Source organism: Lampetra fluviatilis, chromosome 34, assembly GCF_964198595.1.
Source record: "Lampetra fluviatilis chromosome 34, kcLamFluv1.1, whole genome shotgun sequence".
Lineage (NCBI taxonomy): Eukaryota > Metazoa > Chordata > Hyperoartia > Petromyzontiformes > Petromyzontidae > Lampetra > Lampetra fluviatilis.
This window is the reverse complement of record NC_136308.1, coordinates 1,497,021-1,518,291: the sequence shown is the minus strand read 5'-3', so window position 1 is coordinate 1,518,291 and position 21,271 is coordinate 1,497,021. Positions and strand designations below refer to the sequence as shown.

At 47.8% G+C, this 21,271-nt stretch overlaps 1 protein-coding gene across 1 annotated transcript in view; it reads left to right on the top strand.

The window, feature by feature from the left end:
* LOC144944273 (forkhead box protein P1-like) overlaps positions 1-21,271 on the top strand; it is a 345,410-nt gene that overhangs the window by 133,889 nt on the left and 190,250 nt on the right. Inside the window, exon 4 of the mRNA XM_078872291.1 lies at positions 16,400-16,561. Within this exon, the coding sequence (XP_078728417.1) occupies positions 16,400-16,561 (162 nt within the window). The remainder of the gene's footprint in view (positions 1-16,399; positions 16,562-21,271) is intronic.

Sequence of the window (21,271 nt, the reverse complement as noted above, 5' to 3'; positions counted from 1 at the left end):
TCCAGGTTCCAGCGTGCAATCCCGCCGCATGCCAAACATCTGTGAAAGCTCGCTGGGCTTTGCTAGATCCGACGACCTAAAAGGTAAAAGTGGCACTGGCCCATGCTCAGAAAGGCCGTGCCTGGCATCACTCACACATGTCTGCTCCAATTTCAACTCAGATTTCTTGCAGATACATTAATCGTGATGCAGTCGGGACAACATATATATTTATATAATGTGTGTTTAAAGGAAAAATCCACGTTACAATAAGGCACCATTATATATCAAGGTGTTAGTAGCAAAGTCGGTGTAAAAGCAGTGCATTTTTTTTCTTATTTTGACAAAATTCTTCATTTAACAAGGTATCACATCTGGCAATGGGCCTGGAAACTGATTGCGCTGAATGCGAGTGAATGCAGGTGGTCTCTTACCCCAGGCTGGATGAAAACTCAACACATTCTGCAATAACTTGGCCCTCTAAGGAAAAGATACTGGATGTAATAGGTGACATTTCAGGCAATGAGCCCTCATTTCCTGAAAGGAGAGGGAGAGTAAATCTCTCTCTCTGCTGTGAACGTCTTGATGGGCTACATCATCCAGTCAGCCCTCCTTTTGCTTTGTAAATAGTGGTTCGCTGCATATCAGTGATCTTATACGTTTGCATTTTCATCATTTTGGAATTCTTACACCTGTGCTTGGATGAATTAATAGAAGAGAAAAAAACCTAATTTTTCACGAAATTATTCGAGACTGGACTAAGAGTACCAATCTCGCGGCAGTCGGCGTCATCGCTTGCGGCTGAACGTGTCCCGAACCTCCTCGGATATCAGAATCGGAATCTTTGTTACACCCTGGAGTATTCCGATGGGCTGCGAAGCTCTTTGTTCACGGGGCCATGTTGCCCTGGCCAGTGGCATCATGAGCCCTCGATTCACCCAGCTACCACCAGAAAACAATCAGTCAAATGTAGGAAACTACCCATGCGGTGGTTGTAAAACGTGCGCTGGCTGTTTAATTTCGTACGCCGTTACGCCCCAGTTCGGAGCAGGTAGCGTAGGACTTTCCTGTAAAGTCAGACTTCTGTAGTTGACGTCTCCAACTCAATAATTCGCTTCCCTTGCATTCCCTTCACACGACGCTGAAAGCACTCGACTGCACCTCTCCCAGCGTGAAGCCTGCGTTTTGCTGTGCGTGTGCTTGCCTGCAGGTGTGTGCGTGGTGTGTGTGCGCACGTGGAGAGGGGCAGTGTAACGGTTAGCGCTGCGCTGCGCTACAAACCCGGCGAACCCAAGTTCGGTTCCCACTCACGGCCAACACCAGTGACAATTATCTGAAGCAGTCATGGGCCTCCCCTAGGTCGACTGAGCCTCAAATTAGTACCCGGTGCGGTGTGTAAACATCGACACTGGGGAGACAAAGGCGGCCGGCAGTGGTGTTGGCCACCCACCCCCTCGTGTGCCGTGCCGGCTTTCTTAGGTGCTACTCGCTAACAGCACTTGCCCAAACAGTCTGTTAAGGCTACACAGGAGATATGTTGTATTCGTGCTAATTGTAGTTATATTGCACATCAAATACAATATCTACAACAGTATACAAACAAAAACTGAATGCATCTTTCTGCCACATTTAGTGAATGAGGCTTGTGCTACTTCTAGATTTGAAGCTTTCGTGACTGCAAGGATTCATATTCTTGTGTTTTTTCAGTAAAGTCACGTAGGTAAAAAATTAAAATTAATGAAAGTAAAATAAAAAATAAAATAAAAATCACGACGTTTCAGAGGCAACACAAGCTTCCGTCTTCAGGTGAAACCGTCACAGCACGATAGCTGTATCAAGTGAGAGAAATTCCAAGAAACAGTATTTGTATATATAATGGTTGAGGGTGGGAGGAGCCAAGGTAGGCCCTGAATATTGTTTTTGTGAGGTTCGGTGCGGCTGAAGCACGCTGCTAGGAATGAGCCTTTGTTGTGTAAACTAGGTGCGGCTGATGCAAAGGTGCGTTGTTTAGCAGCTCTGAGCCAGTGGTGGAAATGTCACATTCTCTCAGCCAATCTGTTGCGACTGGCCACAAAGCAGTGCTCAATTTATTGACCATGGAGAAATAATGTACTGAGTGTCTAGGGCTGTAAATCACAGCCTCACGTGTCCTGATAGAAGTCTCTTAGTCATTACGTTTTCTAGATAGTTTGGCCTTCCTTTAGATATATCTCTTGATTGTACACGACCTTGTGGCTCACACTTTTGAGACAAAATTGGTGGATAACATTGGGATTGTTCACTCCAGGAGCACACCCATTCGCAGGGCAACGGGGTGACCCAAAGTAGGTCGTATTTAGCAGTTTCTAACTTATCTACATATTTATAAGAGAGGTTTTTTGGGGGGGTTAGGGCATGTAAGTATTCATGTGTCGTGAAACCTGCCACCACCCGACACAACCAATTAGTAAGGTTTGTCAAGTAAACAAAACGTGCTAATTCGTTGCTAATTCAGCACACTGGTGTGTTGGAGAGTAAACCCACGACATTTACAATTTGAATACCGTGGCGTTTCGCTGGTGATTTTTACTTTGTGCTATCTCCTCAAAGGTGTTTGTCTGGGACCTCACTTTTCCTCCCAGCCTTCAATAATAAAAATAACACTACTGGGAGTTGTTTCAAATTAGTTTAGGGCAATGCTCATTACAAGTTTACAGCCCTCAAATATAAACTCCATATTCCTATGACAGTGGTAAGGACAGCCACTATGGACTTCCCACAGAGTGGCACTTCTTTTGTCCATTCCAAAAGGATAATTAATTGAGCCTGAGTAGGTGGCCGGGTTGAGGATGTGACCTCGATAAGGAGCAATCCAAACAGCCCAAGCACGCCACAGACCGCATTGTAAACTGGCGAAATTAACGCGCAAAAAAACGTTCTATGGGTCCAATTAAATCGTGGACCGTGTTTCCATAGCCAACGGTGGTTTACTGCAGACCGATGTGCACAAACTCGTGAAACCACTGCAGTGCAGTAAACCATATAATTGCAGCGGAGACGCGGGAGCGTGCGTGAGTGTGTTTTGCGAAGACTTTATGGACTGTTAGGGACATGGGGTGTTTGTTGGCACCAAGCAGGAAATCAATCGCGTGCTGAAATAGCGTGGCCCCGGGGCAGGGCCCCTTCATCGCGTCGTTAAGATTTATCATAGAGGGAGATTCGAACGGTTCAAGAGATCAACTGAAGATGGCTTTGCTAGATCACGCCGCCGTCCTGTCAACAGACACACACAGAGATCTTCCATCAGCCCTGTGGACTGTGAGAGCAAAAGTGCTATTAACGAGCGCCTGTTAAGACTGGCACGGTGGCACGTGCCTTGCTGGCTGCCTTTGTCTCCCCCGAATTTTATTGTGTGACAAACTACAGTGGGTACTCGTTCATGGTTGAGTTGACTCATGGGGGACACGAAGGTTGCCATCTGAGAGGTGCCAAAAACTCAGAATGTATCGTGGGCAGAAGGAGAACATCTTGCAAAAGCAAAATAGGAGAGACCTTACATTTCAATGATATTACTTGAGTCGGTGTAATATTATTATTATTACGCGACTGACAAAATCCTTGGACTTTTAATTGCCCGGGAAGCCGTACAGATTTCCCAGGACAGCGTTGCGCAACAAGGGGGGGCTAATCCTGGGGGGAAATCCAGTACAGGTGGCAGCGACCTTAGAGGACACCCACGGGACAAGTTCAGACTCCACTTGCTGCTGGTGATTTTCACCACGGACCGAGAGCGAGTGTGGATCCCCGGGAGTGCATTGTACGAACCACTGCGCTAGAAGTTCCCCGCATCCCCGATGCTGCCTCCAACCGATGCGCAGTTAAGGGGGTGTACGGGGCATCTTGTTGTTTGTCGTTACCTACACGTGGCGAAAATGAAATTGGATGCACTTGACACTCGGTGTCGGCGTGGGTCAGTTTTCAGTCACAGTTTTCATCCATCAGCCATCGTTGTGTCTAACGATGATGTGCACTGCCTAAGCCCACGTAACTTTATCAGTGATCGCTGTGATAGCTCTGATTTGCGTTTGTTCCCTGATCCACGTTCTCCCGTGCCTGTCTCTACGCGTAAGAAGAGCACGCAAGGGCTGACAAGAGTTTCATTATTTATATGTAATCTTTCCCTTTGCCAAGGATGCTTGGGCCATGATGGAATCCTTGAGATGCAAGATATGATTTGTCTCTGCTTGCGCTGTTACAAAGCTCAGTCTAACATTTTGTCAAAAGCATTTTAAGTGTGATGTCTCTGCTATATGGAATATTATGTCTTAATACCTGTGGTGTCTGCCATTAAAGTCTAATTTGGCATCTTGGGGTTAGTCATTGGGTGGGAAACATTGTGGTTTTACAGGGTTACGTTTGAAAAACACATCCTTTATTTATCTATATGTGAAAATGTAAGTGGTAACGTATTTTATATTTTTGTATTGCTTTGAATGTTTTTGTTCATGTTGTTAGTCTGTTAAAGATCTGGATTTAATCGGTGGCTATCTTACACATGCCCATCTTTCTGTATGTTTAACTTCTTTCACACCGTACGTAACCGTCCGTGCTAATTGGAGTGGGAAGAACGTGTTTCTGATGTGGTGGCTGGAAATGGAATTTTCATAATTTTCTCGCCAACGGTGGTATCACGTGACCATAGCGTTAGGTCACTCTCGTTTGCACAAAGACACGCTAAAGTATTACAAGATGCGAATTGCTCTAAAATAAAAATAAATCCGAATTTATCCTTAAAAAACACAAAAATCTGATTTTTGTTACGAAACACATACCTACTCTGCCGTTGTATGTGTAGTGAGTCACTTCTGAGACGCTAATAGCAGGAGGCAACATGCGTTTATTCTACACCTTTGGACACTGCTCACACACACGGGGTAACTATAAACAGCCGGCACGCTGTCTGGCCCACGACGCCAGAGACGGAGACAAAGATGTAGCACCTTGGGTTCCATTCCACCGACAGACAGCCCCTATCCAGCATCGGGACTTCCTTTTATGCCCCCCACCCCCGGCATGACCTGGCTCCGCCCTTGGCCACGCCCCCTTTTGGAACCTACCAGAAGGTTCTGGGCTATACCTCACGTGTCCCCTCGGTCACCTTTGCCCCACATCCTTTACCCTGGCCGATCACGTGCTCCACCAACCGGCCTGGGTGCCACGTCCTCATATGCCCCCTTCTGCCAGCAGCCAGCGCCACGCACCCCAGTGACCCACTCGGTGGCATTGCTCTCCTGGCAGAACGGCTGCCACACCCCGCTCTGCCGGCAGGTCGGCCGTTACGCCCACGTTCCCTCTCTCTGTCAGTAACCAGCGCTATGCGCCGTAGTGACCCATTCTATGTCACTACATATGTATACGAATATAAGTTGTCCATCCACTCGTTTGGCCATCGACCCATCCATCCGCACGTGATTGGCCACAATGAGGTCAGGTGGGTTGTGTGGGCGCGTTGCCAGCGTCGGTGCCCATGTGTCGAAAACAGCAAATGTACACTGCACGAACATTTTTTGTTATTAAGTAAAATAACTTGTTTATCATATTATTTCGTTTAAAATGCATATAATAATGAAATGCCAACACTATCAATGCCAATGCAAACAATTCCTGGGGTAAATAAATGTCCCCGACTAAACCGTTTTTTTTGTGATTCTACATCTATTTTCCTGGGATACCTTCTGTAAAATGCCCTCAAATTGTAGGTGACAGTCGTCCGCACGCTCTCTCACACAACCTTTTGAAGAAGGGCGGCCGCCTGACTTATTAGCACGCACCTAGCAGTTTTACGACACTGTTGATGACTGCAATGGGAAATTATTTCCATTCCATTTTAACTTTTCCTCCCTTTGCTCCCGTCTCCTGTCCATGCTCGCTGCAGGTACAATGCGCTCCATGGGAATGAACTCAGCCCCGCGTGTAAATTTCAAGCCGCAAACAAAACATACAAGGCCAAGGTCGTGTTTAGAAACAATCGGAAGTCCACAGATGCTGCGAAGGCACTGCCTCCTAACTGAAGCACATGTTGCAAGTGCTGCATCCCCTTTGATCTCGGGGATGTAGACAACTGCCATGAGTTGTGATAAACAACTTCGCCATGTTTTCACACACGCACCACCATCCCCCTTGGCTCGCTTGTGTGTTTATGTCTGCGCCGAGTGGTGGTGCAATGGTTAGCACACTGCGTCTGTGAGCCCGGCAACCTTATTTAAATTACCCGCCACAGTGCGCTGAGTGATAACCCAACCAGGTTGTGGCCTTCTCTTAGACCGACTTGGCCTTAAATGCCTACCTGTTACGGTGTGTTAATATCCGCATTTGAGGAGCCAAAGGCAGCCCTGGGTGCAATGGTGACCACACCACTACCTCGTGTGTCGTGCGTGCCTTAATAGGTGTTCGCTAACAGTACTCGTCCCAGCGGTCGACAAATGATATACCGGGGAACGTTTTCATTGTTCACGTCTGTTGGGAGCAGTTGCACATTGGTCAGTGCACTGGGCTACGGAGTCTAGGTGACCCAGGTACAATTCTTGGTGTGGTCAACAAGAGTCTGGGCCACACCTGGCCTTTAATGAGCACCTGGCGTGGTGGGTAAGCAACAGCACTGAGCAGATGAAAGCGTTGGTGCATTTGCGGTTCTGGCCACACCAGACACCACCCGTCATGTTACCTTGCAGCCCTTAGAAGGTGCTCGCTAACATCATTTGTCTGAACAGTCTGTGCATGACTATACTGGGAATCGTTGTCTATGCCTGTCAGTGCACGTGTGCCTGTGTGTTTGCATGGGGGAGTGGCAGGGCAGTGATTAGCGCACTTCGCAACAAACCACGGTTACCCGAGTTTGATTTCCGCTCACAACCAACAACAGTGGCAAGTATTTGATGTTGGGCCTCCCCTCGGTTGACTCAGCCTTAAATGAGACAACGACCGCCAGGCGTGGTGCTGGCCACCCACCTCCTCGCGTGCCGTTGCCGGCCTTAATAGGTGATCGCTTACAGCACTTGCCCCAACAGTCTGTGAAGGTTAGAGGGGAGATCTTTGTCTTCACTTGCATGCATTTGCACGCGCGCGTGTGTGTACGATGTTTGTGTTGAAAGCAGTCCTGTTAGTCAGGGCCTATTATGGTCAATACCAAATGAGTGCAGGTTGCGTGACGCTACCTGTGGGTGGATGGTACCGCACAGGTAAGCTGGTTAATGTCTGCGACCTTGAACATGGCTCTCTTCTTAACGACCAAGGAGGGTGTTGTGGAGATGCTGGAGACGTCTGCTTAGGCGATCTTTGACTTTGTACAGCAGAGAGTTGCAATGGTCAAGGCGTGTGTGGCGAGAAGGCTATGTGCAATGGTATTTGCGACATCCTTGATGCAATTTCTCATGTGACGCTGACTTGCGACTATTAAACACACACACACACTAATGCTTATGTGAGTGCTTGTAATGGTAACTTCAAGGCTCAGAAGTTGTGCACACTCAAGATATCTGGAGGCTGACATTGCGCAGAAGGCACTGGTGCGTTTAGACAGAACATTAGGGCTTTAAAGCATTTGTGCCACTACCAGCACCTAATTCATTTCTGAACATTTTCCAAATGATAAGCATCACAATGACTGTTCTTGTGTTTTCACAAACTCAGGCTATATGAACTTTCAGGGTTTTTTTTACATTTCTTGTTTTATTTCCCCTTCAAAATGATTAAATTTATTTAAAAAATATTGTCTTCTATTGCTATGGAAGCAGCATTTAGCCTAAAGCAGTTTCAAAATACGTTATGGCATCTGCTAAAGCGCTGTGATTCATTATGCATAGCCTTTAATATGAAGGGAGATTTTATTTATATTGTGTTAAGAGTGACGTGTACACATTTTGATACATATTTATGCACACATTTTTTTAAAATACCAGTGTTTGGTGTTCACGATGCCAATGCTGCTGAAGTTGCTATTTTATTGTTATTCATAATGAATTACGTTTTTCATTTTTTGGAAAGTTTGTAAGAAAATAAAATGTAATCTGTCCAGCTCGACCCGGCTGCTGCATGCAATGCCGAAAGCGCACGACTCACTGTTTGGAGGGTTGCAGGTTCAATTCCCAGTCGGTGGTAAACTCATATTTTCATCCCTCTGTGGCTGATAAAATAATAATCATCATCAGGAACCTCCGATTAGCACAGTTGGCTACGTACGGCGTGAAAGAAGTTCAACATACATACATCATCATCAGCAGCCATGATCAATCCACTGCTGGATGAATGCCTTCCCAATCCGTCGTCACCTCCTCACGATCCTGGGAGTAAAGACAGTACTTGGCGTCAGCATGCGAGCTGATTTTGTCGCTCGCTGTCCCCGCTGGACGTGCTGTGGCACGCGTTTCGTTCCTTGTCTGGCAAATTGAGAGCACCAACTTTGTAGGTCAACAGGGGTCGTGTTTTTTTTTTTAAAGACTCATCCCAGTTATATAAATATGGAGTTCACACCAGCGCTTCAGCAGCTGATGCCACAGGACATGGCCAATTCTCCTTGCTTGTTTGACAAAGCAACCATGGCCTTCTTAAGACTTGATCGATGCATCAGCAGTGTTGTGCGGCCCTGTAATTCAGTGCCACCTGGGTACCCTAACGTTATAATGAGTTGCCATCCATGAACAATGTCGGATCCAACAGTAAATGTAAAAACATCGAAGGGATTTCCATATCCACCTAAAGCTTCTTCAGTGGCTATTCCCAATGGGCTGGCCCCGTGATATTTATAGGGACCGATCCGTGTTTACTCTCCAACGAGATTCCTGGGGTCTTTGGATCGCCTTCTTCTAAGTACTCGGAGGTCAAGGCTCTGTCCCTGATGTGATGAGGCTTTTGCCAGTGCAGCTCCCGGACTGTGGAGCAATGTTTTGTGCCTTTGCTAATTAGGCAATCACCGCTTCTAGAGCTGTTTAACTCTTTCAATTGGCCTTCACCCCCTAGTTATGTCCGTTTACCATGCAGGTTTTGTTGATTTGTCGATTTCCATACAGGGTGCATTGAAATGCATCTTGGCAATGTAAATCATACATTGTTGCATTTGTCATGTATTATTACATTTATTACCAGATTTACAGCCACGGAGCGAAAAGGCCTGGTGGTGTTTGGCTGTTTCAAATGTCCACGCGACAAGCCACTTCGCCAAGCTATCTTTTGTGGCCAGGTCGCTTCTGCTAAACAGCGACATCACCACTCAGTGGCCTTACCTGGTCAGACCCAAACGAGAGTTTAGTTTTGGTTTAGTGTACGTCAACTCGACAACACTCGTGCTCCTCACAGGGGGGAGGAAGTGATAGTGAGGGAGGTTCATATGAACAGCATTTGCCATGGTGTCACCTTGACCTTGTGTCGAGGTTTAAACTAAAAACCTCTCTTTGTAAAGGTTCATAATTGCATATGTGTCTCTGTACGCGAGCGTGTGTGCACACCTGCCCATGCGTTGACTGTGCAGGTGTTTCCAAGCGATAATTTTTACATTCACCGTACGGCATAAATCACGGAGCCAGGGCTGTAGTTCACGCCACGTAAAGCTTCAGCGACAAACGGAAGCTTGCCTCTTGATGTTGCTCTCAGTGCCGTGTGAATGCGACTGTTGTTTTGAGCGCTTGGTTAAGTGTTGGCTAAAATAAAAGGCAATTAACTTTAACTCCCGGAGCAGAACATACTCGCGCACGACTGTCAACATTTGAGAATGCAGTCCTAATGAGAGTCTTGGAACACACACGCGCAAAAAAAAAAACTAAACCTTTTATTTAATATACACCCTCCAGGCTCACTCGCAGTTTGTAATTTCCATTACAGCGTTCGCCCCAGCCATGGGAACATGGAATTTACACCACTGCCTCAAAGCCTCGTACAGAGACGAGTACCACAGCGGTGTTCGTTTGAGCAAGGGGGCATTTTGATTTTGATAGCCCTTTAGAGCGTCCTTAACAGCCGTCGGACAGAATGTTGAAGGCAATGTATATTACTACGACTACTGCTCTCACATCGGTCAGAGTGTATATATATCGCAGCCAATTATTTTGCATCATTACTGCCCTCCTCTTCTGGGTGTCACGCGCAAGGTCAAGTGTGGCTCAGAGTTGAAGCTCACCTCTCGCTCACTCGCATCCCTCACGAGGCAACCCCCCTGCTCTTCAGAGGGCTCCCCTCCACTCTCGACCGGGGCTCACGGGGCACGGCTGTTGGATTGCGTGCCTTTGTGATGAGAAGCAATCGGCTCGTCGCATACAGCAACTACTCATGGAAGGGTGGCCGTGTGCTCGCAACAGCGCATGTCCCTTAATCGCAGTGCCGGCACGCTATATACGCGCGCGCGTGTGTGTGAGGTGGCTTTGGGTGTGGCGCTTATTACGGCTGTCGCGGCCCGTTGCCACGCGGTGTGGCCAGCACCTTGCCCCAGCCACCTTTGTCTTTCCGGCGCCAATGGCCGCACAGCGCACCGCCAACTCGTTTGAGGCCGAGGTGAGGACGGTTTCGGATGCCGTGTGCGACTGGAAATCGCGGCTCGCATCACGAAATCGAACTTGGGTTGCCGGCATGATCGTGTGGTGCCGTAGCAAGGGGCGAGGCGGCAGCAGGGATGGCGCCATGACCCGCACGTGGCTCTGGTGCAGTGCCGCTCACAACAATGGCACTCCCAGCGAACATCCTCATTATTTGCCGTGGCCTTTATCCATCGCTGGATACTATCACTATTTAAAAAAAAAATTCAAGTAGAGCCCAATACTGACCTATATAGTTATTTTTTTCAGAAGCGACCTAGCTATCCCAAATGATAGCTCAACGAAGTGGCTTATCATCGTCACGTGGAAATGTATAGCAGCCAAATACTCTGAACGCGTGATGTTGATTCTAAATGTGGAGGGAAAAAACGAAGGACCCAGAAAAAAATCCACGCGACCACGGGGAGAGAGAGACCACGCACACTCCAAATATGCAGACGTCATGGGTGGGATCAAACCAATGACCTCCTGTATACCAGGCGAGGTAGTCGATATCTCGTCACCGTGGAGGAAGGCCTCCCCACTGCGTCACCATCTCTCGAAGCCCTGCAATGGTGTGAGCTCATCCCATGGCTCATTCTCCCAAGTGGCGATTATTTTTACACACCACAGCAGGTACTCGTTTAAGGTTGAGTCTACTTAGGGGAGGCCCAGGACCAATTTATATACAGTGTTCACCACTGCTGGAATCGAACTCGGGTCTCCGAGTTCATAGTCCAGCGCGCTAACCAATGGGCCACCACACTAATATATACATACACACAGATGCGTCCACATGTGCTCAGACCTTTTGTAATTTATAAAGATGCTCAGTATGGTCTGCATAGTGAATATGAGTGTGCGCATAATGAGACTGTCAGACAATGCGTAGCACATTTAGACGTGAATATTAGCTTGCCCATCAGCAAGGTGAGCGTCCAAGGTGGTGTGAGATTGATGATGAGCTGTGTGCCGTCTCTTTCTCCCTGCTCCATAACCTCCCACGTCTCCCAAGCCTTTATCTGCCCATGAGGCATTTAATACAACTGCTGTGACTTTGAACAGAAGTGACTATAAAATGATAAAGCGTTTTGACTCTTCCAAGAATTTCTCCATCCATTGACATCTTAAAACCATACTGGGTCAATCTAATTGTTAATATAATTTTTTTTTACATTAGCCACAAATGTACGATATAATGAAGTAATTTCCTGAGGTAAAAGCCATATTACATCTACACGATCCAAGTTTCCAGAAGTTGTCAATATCATTTAACGTGGAATGGGTGTTTTTTGGTCTGCGTGGCATTGAAATAAACGTTGAGATGTACTGATAACGAGGAGGCCACGTTGTTTGTGGGGTGACTAAATCCCGTGTCTGAGCACCGAGCCCGGCACTGCTTTAGATGCCGGATTCAAATCCTGGGCCCCCGCACTCGGCATTTTTGCCAGGTCATTGTGTAACAGAAAAAGCTAATCGTGTCACTCCAATGATGAATAACTGCAGAGTTGAACGTTTTAATTGCATTGCCATTTGCACTTAACTCATTATTATAGTACAGCTGTAAGTACTGGGCTGACAAAGAAATGCAGGCATTATTTTTCGATTTAAAGCTTTCGTGACTGCAGGGATTCATCTTCTTGGTTCTTTCGGTAAAGTCACGTAGAAGGGAAGTAATAAAATAATAAAAATAAAACATAATAAAATAATTCTCACGACGTTTCGGCCACAACGCAAGCAGCCGTCCTCAGGTGAAACCAGATCTGTCGAGGCGACAGCGTCTGAATGCAGGCATGCTTGGCGCTTGCTAGACCTCCCCTACATCAAGGATCCTGTGGTCCTAATAAGTGCTCACTGACAACACCTGCTCTGACCTTCCCGCAAGAATGAATTGACATTTATAGGAGAGTAGTGGCGCAGTGGTTTTTGCACCGCGCTATGATCCCAGCAACATGGGTTTGATTCCTGGACACGGATAACATTGGTGGCGTGTGGGGTTCTTAACGGTTGTCTACAAGGCTGATTGGGGGATCTGTTGTTTGTGTTTGTGTAATAGTAACAGTTATGTCTAAAATACGAACACGTCAGAGCTACGATTCACCACTGCGCAAATTGAACGCATAGAAGGTTTTCGCGAACAAATATTGCGATTCGTAATTGATTTTTGGGTCGGATCGCACGACCAGAATGTGCGTCGTACGCCCTCCTCCGCCCGACGTTCATCACGCGCTCAAACATCGAGTGAAAGAACGCAAACGACGCCCTTTAATTAACGGCACGCGATTAAAACGTCATTGTCGCTGCTGCCCTACCTGCTGCCTGCCTCGCGTCTGAGCGTCGTGAAGCCACGAGGCGTCTCAACGCAGACCAAGCGTGCGATGTGAGCGCCACTCGGCATGCATCGCTCGGCCTTGTCGGCTGCACAAACAGTGGCCACTCTCTCGCCTCCGCCATCCATCCACTCTCTCGCACATCGGCAAGTGCGGTGGCCACACAACAGGCGGCCGGCTGCATAGTGTCACAGCTTAGCGGCAGTGTTATTTCTGAACGTTCTACGTTTCCTGCCTCGGTTTGTCATCCACACTGCTCCACGTCTTTTTTTCTTCTTAAATGATGTTTTTGCAATTGGATACGTGCTGCATGTGCTATACAAGTTTACAGGAAAAAGGGGGAGATTTAAGGGGGGAGGTGGGGGGGGTGTGCTTGGGTTTGTCGCGGAAGAAACGTTGTGAAATTTTGAGCCACAGCTGTTGAAATCTCGCTAATTGCGTCTGTGCTTTTTTAACCGACGGGGTTTCATTCTATATAAATATTGTGCGCGTGTGTGGCGTTGGTGGATCGCGCGGGAGATCTTGCTTCGTGAGCGGCAACCGCTTGCCCGTAGCGCACAGCGAGCTGCTCGGCCAAACGCATCTGTGCGGTTTCACTGTCGTCGCCCGCTACCCGTGCGGGTTTTCTCCTGGCACTCGCGTTTCCTCCCACTTGCAGAAATACTCGGCTAAGACATTGGCCAAACATCCCCAGCAAAGAACCCTGCTGGAAAAGTATTTAGACTCGGCGAACGCTTTCCCGGATAAATAAACAGTTGTTACTTTTATTCATATTATAAGAGTCCATTCATCATTCTTAAGGGTTGACAAGAAATCTCAGCTTACCGTATGCGCCACTGATTGGTTTTGCAGTAACGCAATTTCTCAGCTTCACAGGCATATCGCTGCCGACTGCCATTTTAGCCGCTGCCAACTGCTACCGTACATCTGAAGTTAGCGGAAGTAACAGAGACGTGGGGAGCACCGGAGCTTAGTGTCTTAACCGAATAATATTTAAAATCGGTTAGGAGGCATTACAATACATATCTCCAAACCCTCAATGTGTGTGGAGCGGTGCTAATCTCAAATTGCAGCTCTGAGCTGGTGATCAAAATCCACTTTCCTATGACAAGGACCAGTCAATTGGTGGTGGTTGTAATTTATATTGACCCTGGTGGGGTGGTTATGGGTTGAGTCAATCCCCCCCCCACGCACCCCGACTGGGATTTGAACTTGTCTCGCAAGTAGAATGATCTCAACAAAGAGCCGCCTGTCCCCACCGACCCACCGACCCACCGACCAACCCACTGACCGAGCGTATATTAGCGCCACACTTAAACCTTCGCGGGGTGCCTGCGAGATCTCACCTATTCACTCGAGGCGGCGGCGGTGGCGTTGTAAACGGCATCGCCTTGTGTTTACAAAAGTGAGCGCCTGGGCAATTTGCCCCCTTTTTACGACGGTGGTAAAATAGCCCACTCATGTGAGTGCAACTTTAATGGGATCTTTTATGTCCATAAACATTAAAACAATTGTGGCCCGGTTCATAACGAGCCTGCCTCTTGTCATTAAGAAGGGCCCTTTTCTCCTTCACCACCCTCGAAACCAAAGTCGACAGGAGGACAGTAATGGGTCTCTGTTATCTTTTCGGTCCCCGTGGTAGGACGTCATTAAGCGTGGCACGCGGCGGTAACGAGCCGCGCAGGATGCGGCATTCCTTGGTCGTATTTGCGCCGGCTTATTGGAAAATAAAGCAGGGGAGTAAATAATAGCGGTATTAATGAAGAGCCGCTCGCAACAACTCTCCTTGCCGCTGTGACGTGAAGTGTTGCAGAATAATGGGGCTCCGTAATTTCTCTGGGATATTCTCGGTTGTTTGGCTGCGGCAGTATTTTGTGTGCGTGTTATAGCCGAGTTGTAATTAAATGCACTGAAGGACTAGATTAGGGCATGGTTGACATGCCACTGGAAATGTTTACTTAATAAGCGACGAATATTCCTCTTCTCGTAACTATTATTTTGCATCAGCGTTACCGTTGCGCGTTTTGAGTGTTTGCGAGTGCATTGGAATTGTCGACCGTGCACGATAATCCTGGCGACTGGGGCTCTATTTCTGGTTTCGCTTACCGTTGGAAAATGTTAATTCAACTTGGCTTGGGCCTCCCCTAGGTCAGCTTGGCTTAAACAGAGTACCTGACATGGTTTGTGAACATCAGTGCTGGAGAGACAAAGGTGGCATCACCTCCATCTTGTGTGCCATGCTGCCCTCAATTTGTCCACTCAGAGAGCTAAACAGCAGTGGCCCAGTGGTTACCGCACAGCCTGCAAATCCAGTCAATGGAGGGTGATTATTTGCCACACCTAAATTCAGTGGTGAGTGGTATCGGTGCGAGTGACCAGCGTGGAGAAGTTTGGTCAAACAACTCGCATGACTGCCGTGGCGTGGCAAGGCCTTCATCCACGAGTAGAATGACCATCGGGCCGTGAATTATTAATTGTTATTGTTAATTGCAAGGACCACCAGTGACAAAATATCACTTGCGTTTTTGCATTTTACACGTAAAAACACGCAAAGTTTTCCTTATTGGACTTAAGCGTACAGGTTTGAGACGTCAAAATGTGACACGCCTGTTCGTTGTGGGGTTGTCTTTGTCCTCTGTAACTGCGGAGGCGGTTGTGCAGCGACTGAACGGCTAGGATTCGCGATTGTGGCAGCTCGCGATAATGCTAAAAGCCGCAGTGGCTACGACCCCTTCCGTGACCTCTTCTCGCGACGTCCGCCGGCCATCAGAGCACGGCATCCGCAGAAGCCAGTCTCACAAACACGGCTCGGAACGTCCCAATTGTCCTCGGTGAATGTCCTCTCTCATGCACGTGGGCATTTCAGGAAGATAAACGTAGTAAAAGAGCATAACGAAAAGGCAGGAGCCGAGATAAGAACTCTAATCTTACGGGGGCCCCCTTACATCACTGCCTCCGCGTGCTCCCTCTGCATCACCTGACCACGTGCCACGACTAAACCCTCCTGTCCTACCCTCGTTGTTGCCCCCTTCCCGTGCAAGCACCCACTGGGATGTTTTTGGTGTGTGGAGAGAGAGCGGTTATCTCGCCCTCGCCACCAATTTAGACGCCTGAGTTCGATTCCCGGCCGTGGCTAACATCAGAGGCAAAGTGGGATTTGTGTACGTGTATGTGTGTACGTATGCGTGTTGAACTTGTTTCGCACCGTACGTAGCAAACCACGCTAATCGGAGGTGCTCGAGAAGGACAACAATCTAAACACAAAACTCAGTTCTAAATAAATTAGTTTTCAATCTAGATACGATAGTACATAGCTCCAGTAGCTTCCTAATAACGGAAGGAGGTGCATTCCAGACGGCTATAAGAAGTACACCTGAAGGGTGGTGATGCGGTGACCGGTCCTGCGGCCTCCCTTCACCACCCGCACTGACCAGTGTGGTGAAGTATGGTCAGTCAACCCCAATGACCAACACGGCAAGGGGCGGCCTTCACGCAAATAAAAGTGTAACTTTAATAAAATACGACAATGTGTGTGTGTATGTAATATCTCAGGTTCTTCATGCTGCAGCAAGACAGTACCTCATGCAGCAGCAGCAGCAACAGCAGCACCAGCAGCATCAGCAGCATCAGCAGCATCAGCAGCACCAGCATCAGCAGCAGCATCAAGGAGGCGGTGTGAAGTCTCCAAAATCAGACAAGCAGCCATCGTTGCAGGTAAGCTGGCGCCCATCAACTCTCGCACTCATCCGTCTACCCTCCCTGTGAGAGATGAAACCAGCTGGGACACTCAGGTGCACTGCCGTGGAGAACACTGCAATGGCAGCAAAATCCATCTTCAAGGTCATCATCATCAATTCACTGATGAGGTCATTACCATGTCTCCATGTTAATACAAGCATTATAATCATCATCATCACCACCACAACCACCATCATCGTCTACCCGATGAATCTTTCCCATATCTCCATGCCACAATATCATCATCATCGTAACAGTAGCAGCAGTTTGCATTTTGTAAGTTAAACAGAGATCTGAACGTGCTCATAGTGGCGGCATTGTATGGTTTATGCATTGTAAATTTCAACTGGAATGCTTCTTTCAATGTTTGGTTCACTTGCAACGAAAATACAGCTGCACATTTATTGTTGCTGCTGGGTGGCATTTTTTCTGCCAAACACGTGTTTGCCGGGCATCTCGTGAAATCGTTGCATCCCGGTCTTCCAAAGGACCTCCCCTCTTGCAATCTTTTCTCCACAATATACATAACCAAGTTCACGCATATATCAGCCTTTGCACCATTGGAATCCCAAGGGACCGGGTGGCGCACGCTAATTGTCAAACCCGAGTCATGCTACAATTCACACGGCAACGCGGCTCCAAGTGGAGCCATTGTTTTAAAGGTGCAGGCGATGCACTCCATCTTCGTGATGGCTAATGTTGATGTTGAGCAACAATTGAGCTGCTTGAGCCCATATCATTGCGTCAGGAGTCGTGGAAGATGGCCCCCACTCTGCTAAGTGAGAAAATGCACAACTGATAATGCCATCATCAACATCGATCAACGATCTCCCTCCCGGTTTCCAGAGCACAACATCACGCCTACCGCAAGGCTGCCGCAACCGTTGCTCCCGGTTGTACTTGTGACCTAGTGCAGAGTATGATGCGTGTTGCGCAGGTGAAACAAGCACAGGTCACTGTTTTTAATTATTTGCCTTGTTAAACATTTTAATAAAGTGGCAGTGCAGACTGCAAGGCAACGCTCGACACACGAAAGGACAGACGTGAGCTGGCGGTGCGGAGAGGAGAGTGGCTGATGCAAGCGCGTTTAATCACCACTGCATTGCTTGCTAACCTCCTTTGACGCTTTGAAATGTTGGTTAGTAAAGGGATCGGTTGTTTTACCGTGGCAAATATATATTTCCTGCAGACGGCTGGCTTGTTAAAGCCTCCTTAAATCCTACTTTGTCACAAAACTGCCTAATTGTATTTGGTGCTTCGCGCACAAAAATGAAAACACCCTCCAGAGTAGGTGCACACGTGCAGGCACGTACACAACACGTGGTTCAAGTGCACTCGTGATGGTCCTGACACAGAGGTGGTAACATTCCACGTTCTGATGGCAGACGTCGGCACTCGTTCATATTCATCAGTCATGATCGATTCGCTGCTGGATGAAGGCCTCCTGAAGCCATCGCCATCTCTCATGGCTCTGTGATGTGAATTTGCACCTAGAGCCTGCAGACCACGTGATTTCATCGCTCCATCTTCACCTAGGGTGTCCTCCTGAGTGCGTTCCACTCCGTGGCTGCCACTCCTTCACTATGGGCGCCGTGGTGGCGAGATGTTAACTACCTCGCCTGCTATACATAGAGGTCGTTGGTTCGATCCCTGACGAAGCCTGTATATTTGGAGTTTGCGTGTCTCTCCCCGTGGTCGCGTGGGCTTTTCTCCAGGTCCTCCGGTTTTTCCTTCCACATTTATAATCAACATCATGCGTTTAACTATCATTTGTGACCAGGTCGCTTCTGAAAAAGAGCTACATAGCTCGGTGGGCCTTACCTGGTAAAATAAAAAAAGTTTATAGTTTTCAATCCTTGACCTTCACCCATTATTTCTTCTTTTCCAAGCCCACTTACTTTCCTTAACAGTTTCAATTATGTATTTAACCTGCCGTATATATGTTCCCGAATAATACACAGTAAACACATATACAAAAAAAGCAAACACGCAAATCATATCAGTATTAAAATAAACACCACATTATATTGTTTAAAATACTTCTGGCACATGCGGTGTGCGGTGGGTCTAACACATTCGTGTTTTAGTGGAGCTTGTCAAGCTATTGTGTCGGTTGATTGGGCCTTACTCTTGACAACGTCATTGAATGCTCAAACCCACGTGACCCTCATTTTAGCCAACCCAGTGGTGGATAGAAATAAAAAAACAGGGCGGACAATTTCTGTTCAAACTATGCATTTATTTCTATAATGTATGGGGGGTAGTGGTGATGCAATGTTTAGCACACACTGTGCTCTCAACCCAGTATTGCGAGCTTGATTCCTGGCCATGACTGACATCAGTGGTGAGTGATATCGGTCCTAGGCCTCCTTCAACCTGCCAGCGTGGTCAAGTATGGTCATTGACTGACATGGTTGCCTTCATCTGCATTGACAAAGAGACAAACAGGATTGTACAATGAAGACGTATGCAATTTGGACACTCATAAAACATTAAATTAATGACAATGAAGCTCCCCTCATCATTGGCACTGTAATTAATTACATTTAAACCACGCATAGTGCAGTTTGACGGCAGTTAAAAACAAATCCCCGGCACCTTAACTTGCGATGCAGACAGCGAACCAAGAACTCTCCGATTAAGAGAGAGAAAGTGGACAAGTTTGCTGAATAAAATGAACAGCTGGGCAGACCGACGGTTGCACTCTCGAAGCGAACACTTGGCCAGGAGGCGTCTGGGCCCCGTGACCTCGCTCACTCGCCCTGCCCCCCCCCCCCCAACTTTGGCCATTGGCAACGAGAGGAGTGGCGGCCGGGATACAGCAGCAGGGCACCTCGAATCGTCCATCCGCCCGCTCCCTCCTCGCCCGCTCGCCCGCCCGCTCGTACCCTCGCTCGCCTGCCCCAGGATCTCGCCCCCACGATCACACCTTCCCCGACAACACACAAAAAAAAATTGCCAGCTCTCTCGGCGACAGGAGGTGATAGCCGTAATTAGCGTTTTCTTGCACATTGACTGTGATCCCCACCTCAAGCGTGAACGTGCACCTTTGCCGATCTAATTAACATTATCGGCACACAGACAGTAAGGCTTCCTCATTAGATCTACACACATTTAATTAGAACGAGCGGCACAACGAAAATGCATAACAGGGTCAAACTGTAACGCGAGGGTGTTTTTTTCTTCTTCTCTCTTCTGCCTCCACTGTCTCTGGGGTTGGTTTTTGTTCCGTTTCCCTCCCCTTCTCTTTGTCGTTAGCACTCACCGTGCCCGCTAACAATGCCGCGCTCTGTTTTCACTCGCGAACTTGCACGGACCAAAGGCCCTGCTATGTGTGTTTGTGCGCGTGCGTGCCGTGTCGGTCTTCATAGCTACTTGCTAACAGCACGTGCGGCAAAAGTCTGTCAAGGCGATACTGGGGGATCTTTGCGTTGTGAGTGCCTTACGTGCGAGCTTTTCTACAAACCTGGTGACCGGAGTTCGATTTCCACTCCTGGCCAAAATCAGTGACGATTCTCTGAATGGGTTGTGGGAATTCTCTAGGTCGACCCAGCCCCAAATGAGTACCTGGTGCGGTGTGTAAACATCGCCACTGGGGAGACAAAGGCGGCCGGGCGTGAGGAAGGTCACCCACGCCTTCGTGTGCCCGTGCCGGCCTTCGCCGGTGCTCGCTAACAGCACTTGCGCCAACAACCTGGGAGGGCTACAATTGGGGATCTTTGTCTTTGTGCGCTTTACGTGTTGATACTGAGAAGGTGTTAAGCACACACACTGTTAATTCTTGGGGACAAGGGTATATGCTTATTTGTGAAATAACACTTTTGTTCGTCCAGTGTACGAGATGTGTGAAGTTTGTGTGCATAATGACCATAATCAGTGTTGGCAGAAGTGCTCTCTGCGGTATAAGAAAGCTAAAATGGGTGTGTAGGTCTGCTTTTGTGTTTAAAATGTGTCTCCGTGTCTCCACGCTTAATCAATGGGGCACTGTGCTCACCTCAAGCCACTGCCATTAGCCAGTGGTGGCAATTCCATATTCCTACGGCGTGGGAGGTCAAGCCTCTGCACAGAATACCACTTCTGACCACGCACAACGTGGTACGTACTCATTGTATTGAAAGATGATTGGTTCTCAACCCCCGAATGGGATATCCTTCCAATTGTGCGTTGCGTGATCTATCCGCAGACTTTAATGTCACATGGCAGCCCGAGTTTAATTCCCAACGATGGATAAAATCAGGAGCGAGTGATACCTGAACCGGTCCTGTGACCTGTCCCACCCTTCACCAGCAGCCCACGCTGACCAGCGTGGTGAAGTATGGCCAAACAAGCAAGCTGCTGTGCGGAGGCCTCGATGCAGCAGTGGATTGACAAAAGGGTTTCAAATGATTATTATTGCTGTTATAAAACAATGAGAGCCGTTGATTTACACCATCATTTGTCTTGCTATGAACTTTTCTTGTCCAGAAGCACTTTGCAATGTTTGAGTAATCATCTAAAACGCCGGTTTTTTTTAATTAAACGCTCAAGTTTGTTTAGAAACATTTGTCATCCAATTTGTGGAAAGGTGCAAACGTCACCGAAACATACGTTTCGTTGGTTATTGTCCTTAACGATTTGAGCGGAATTCTGTAACAAAAAAAAAGTGAGAAAAAAACCCGCATAATCAGAACGATAACAACTTGTGTA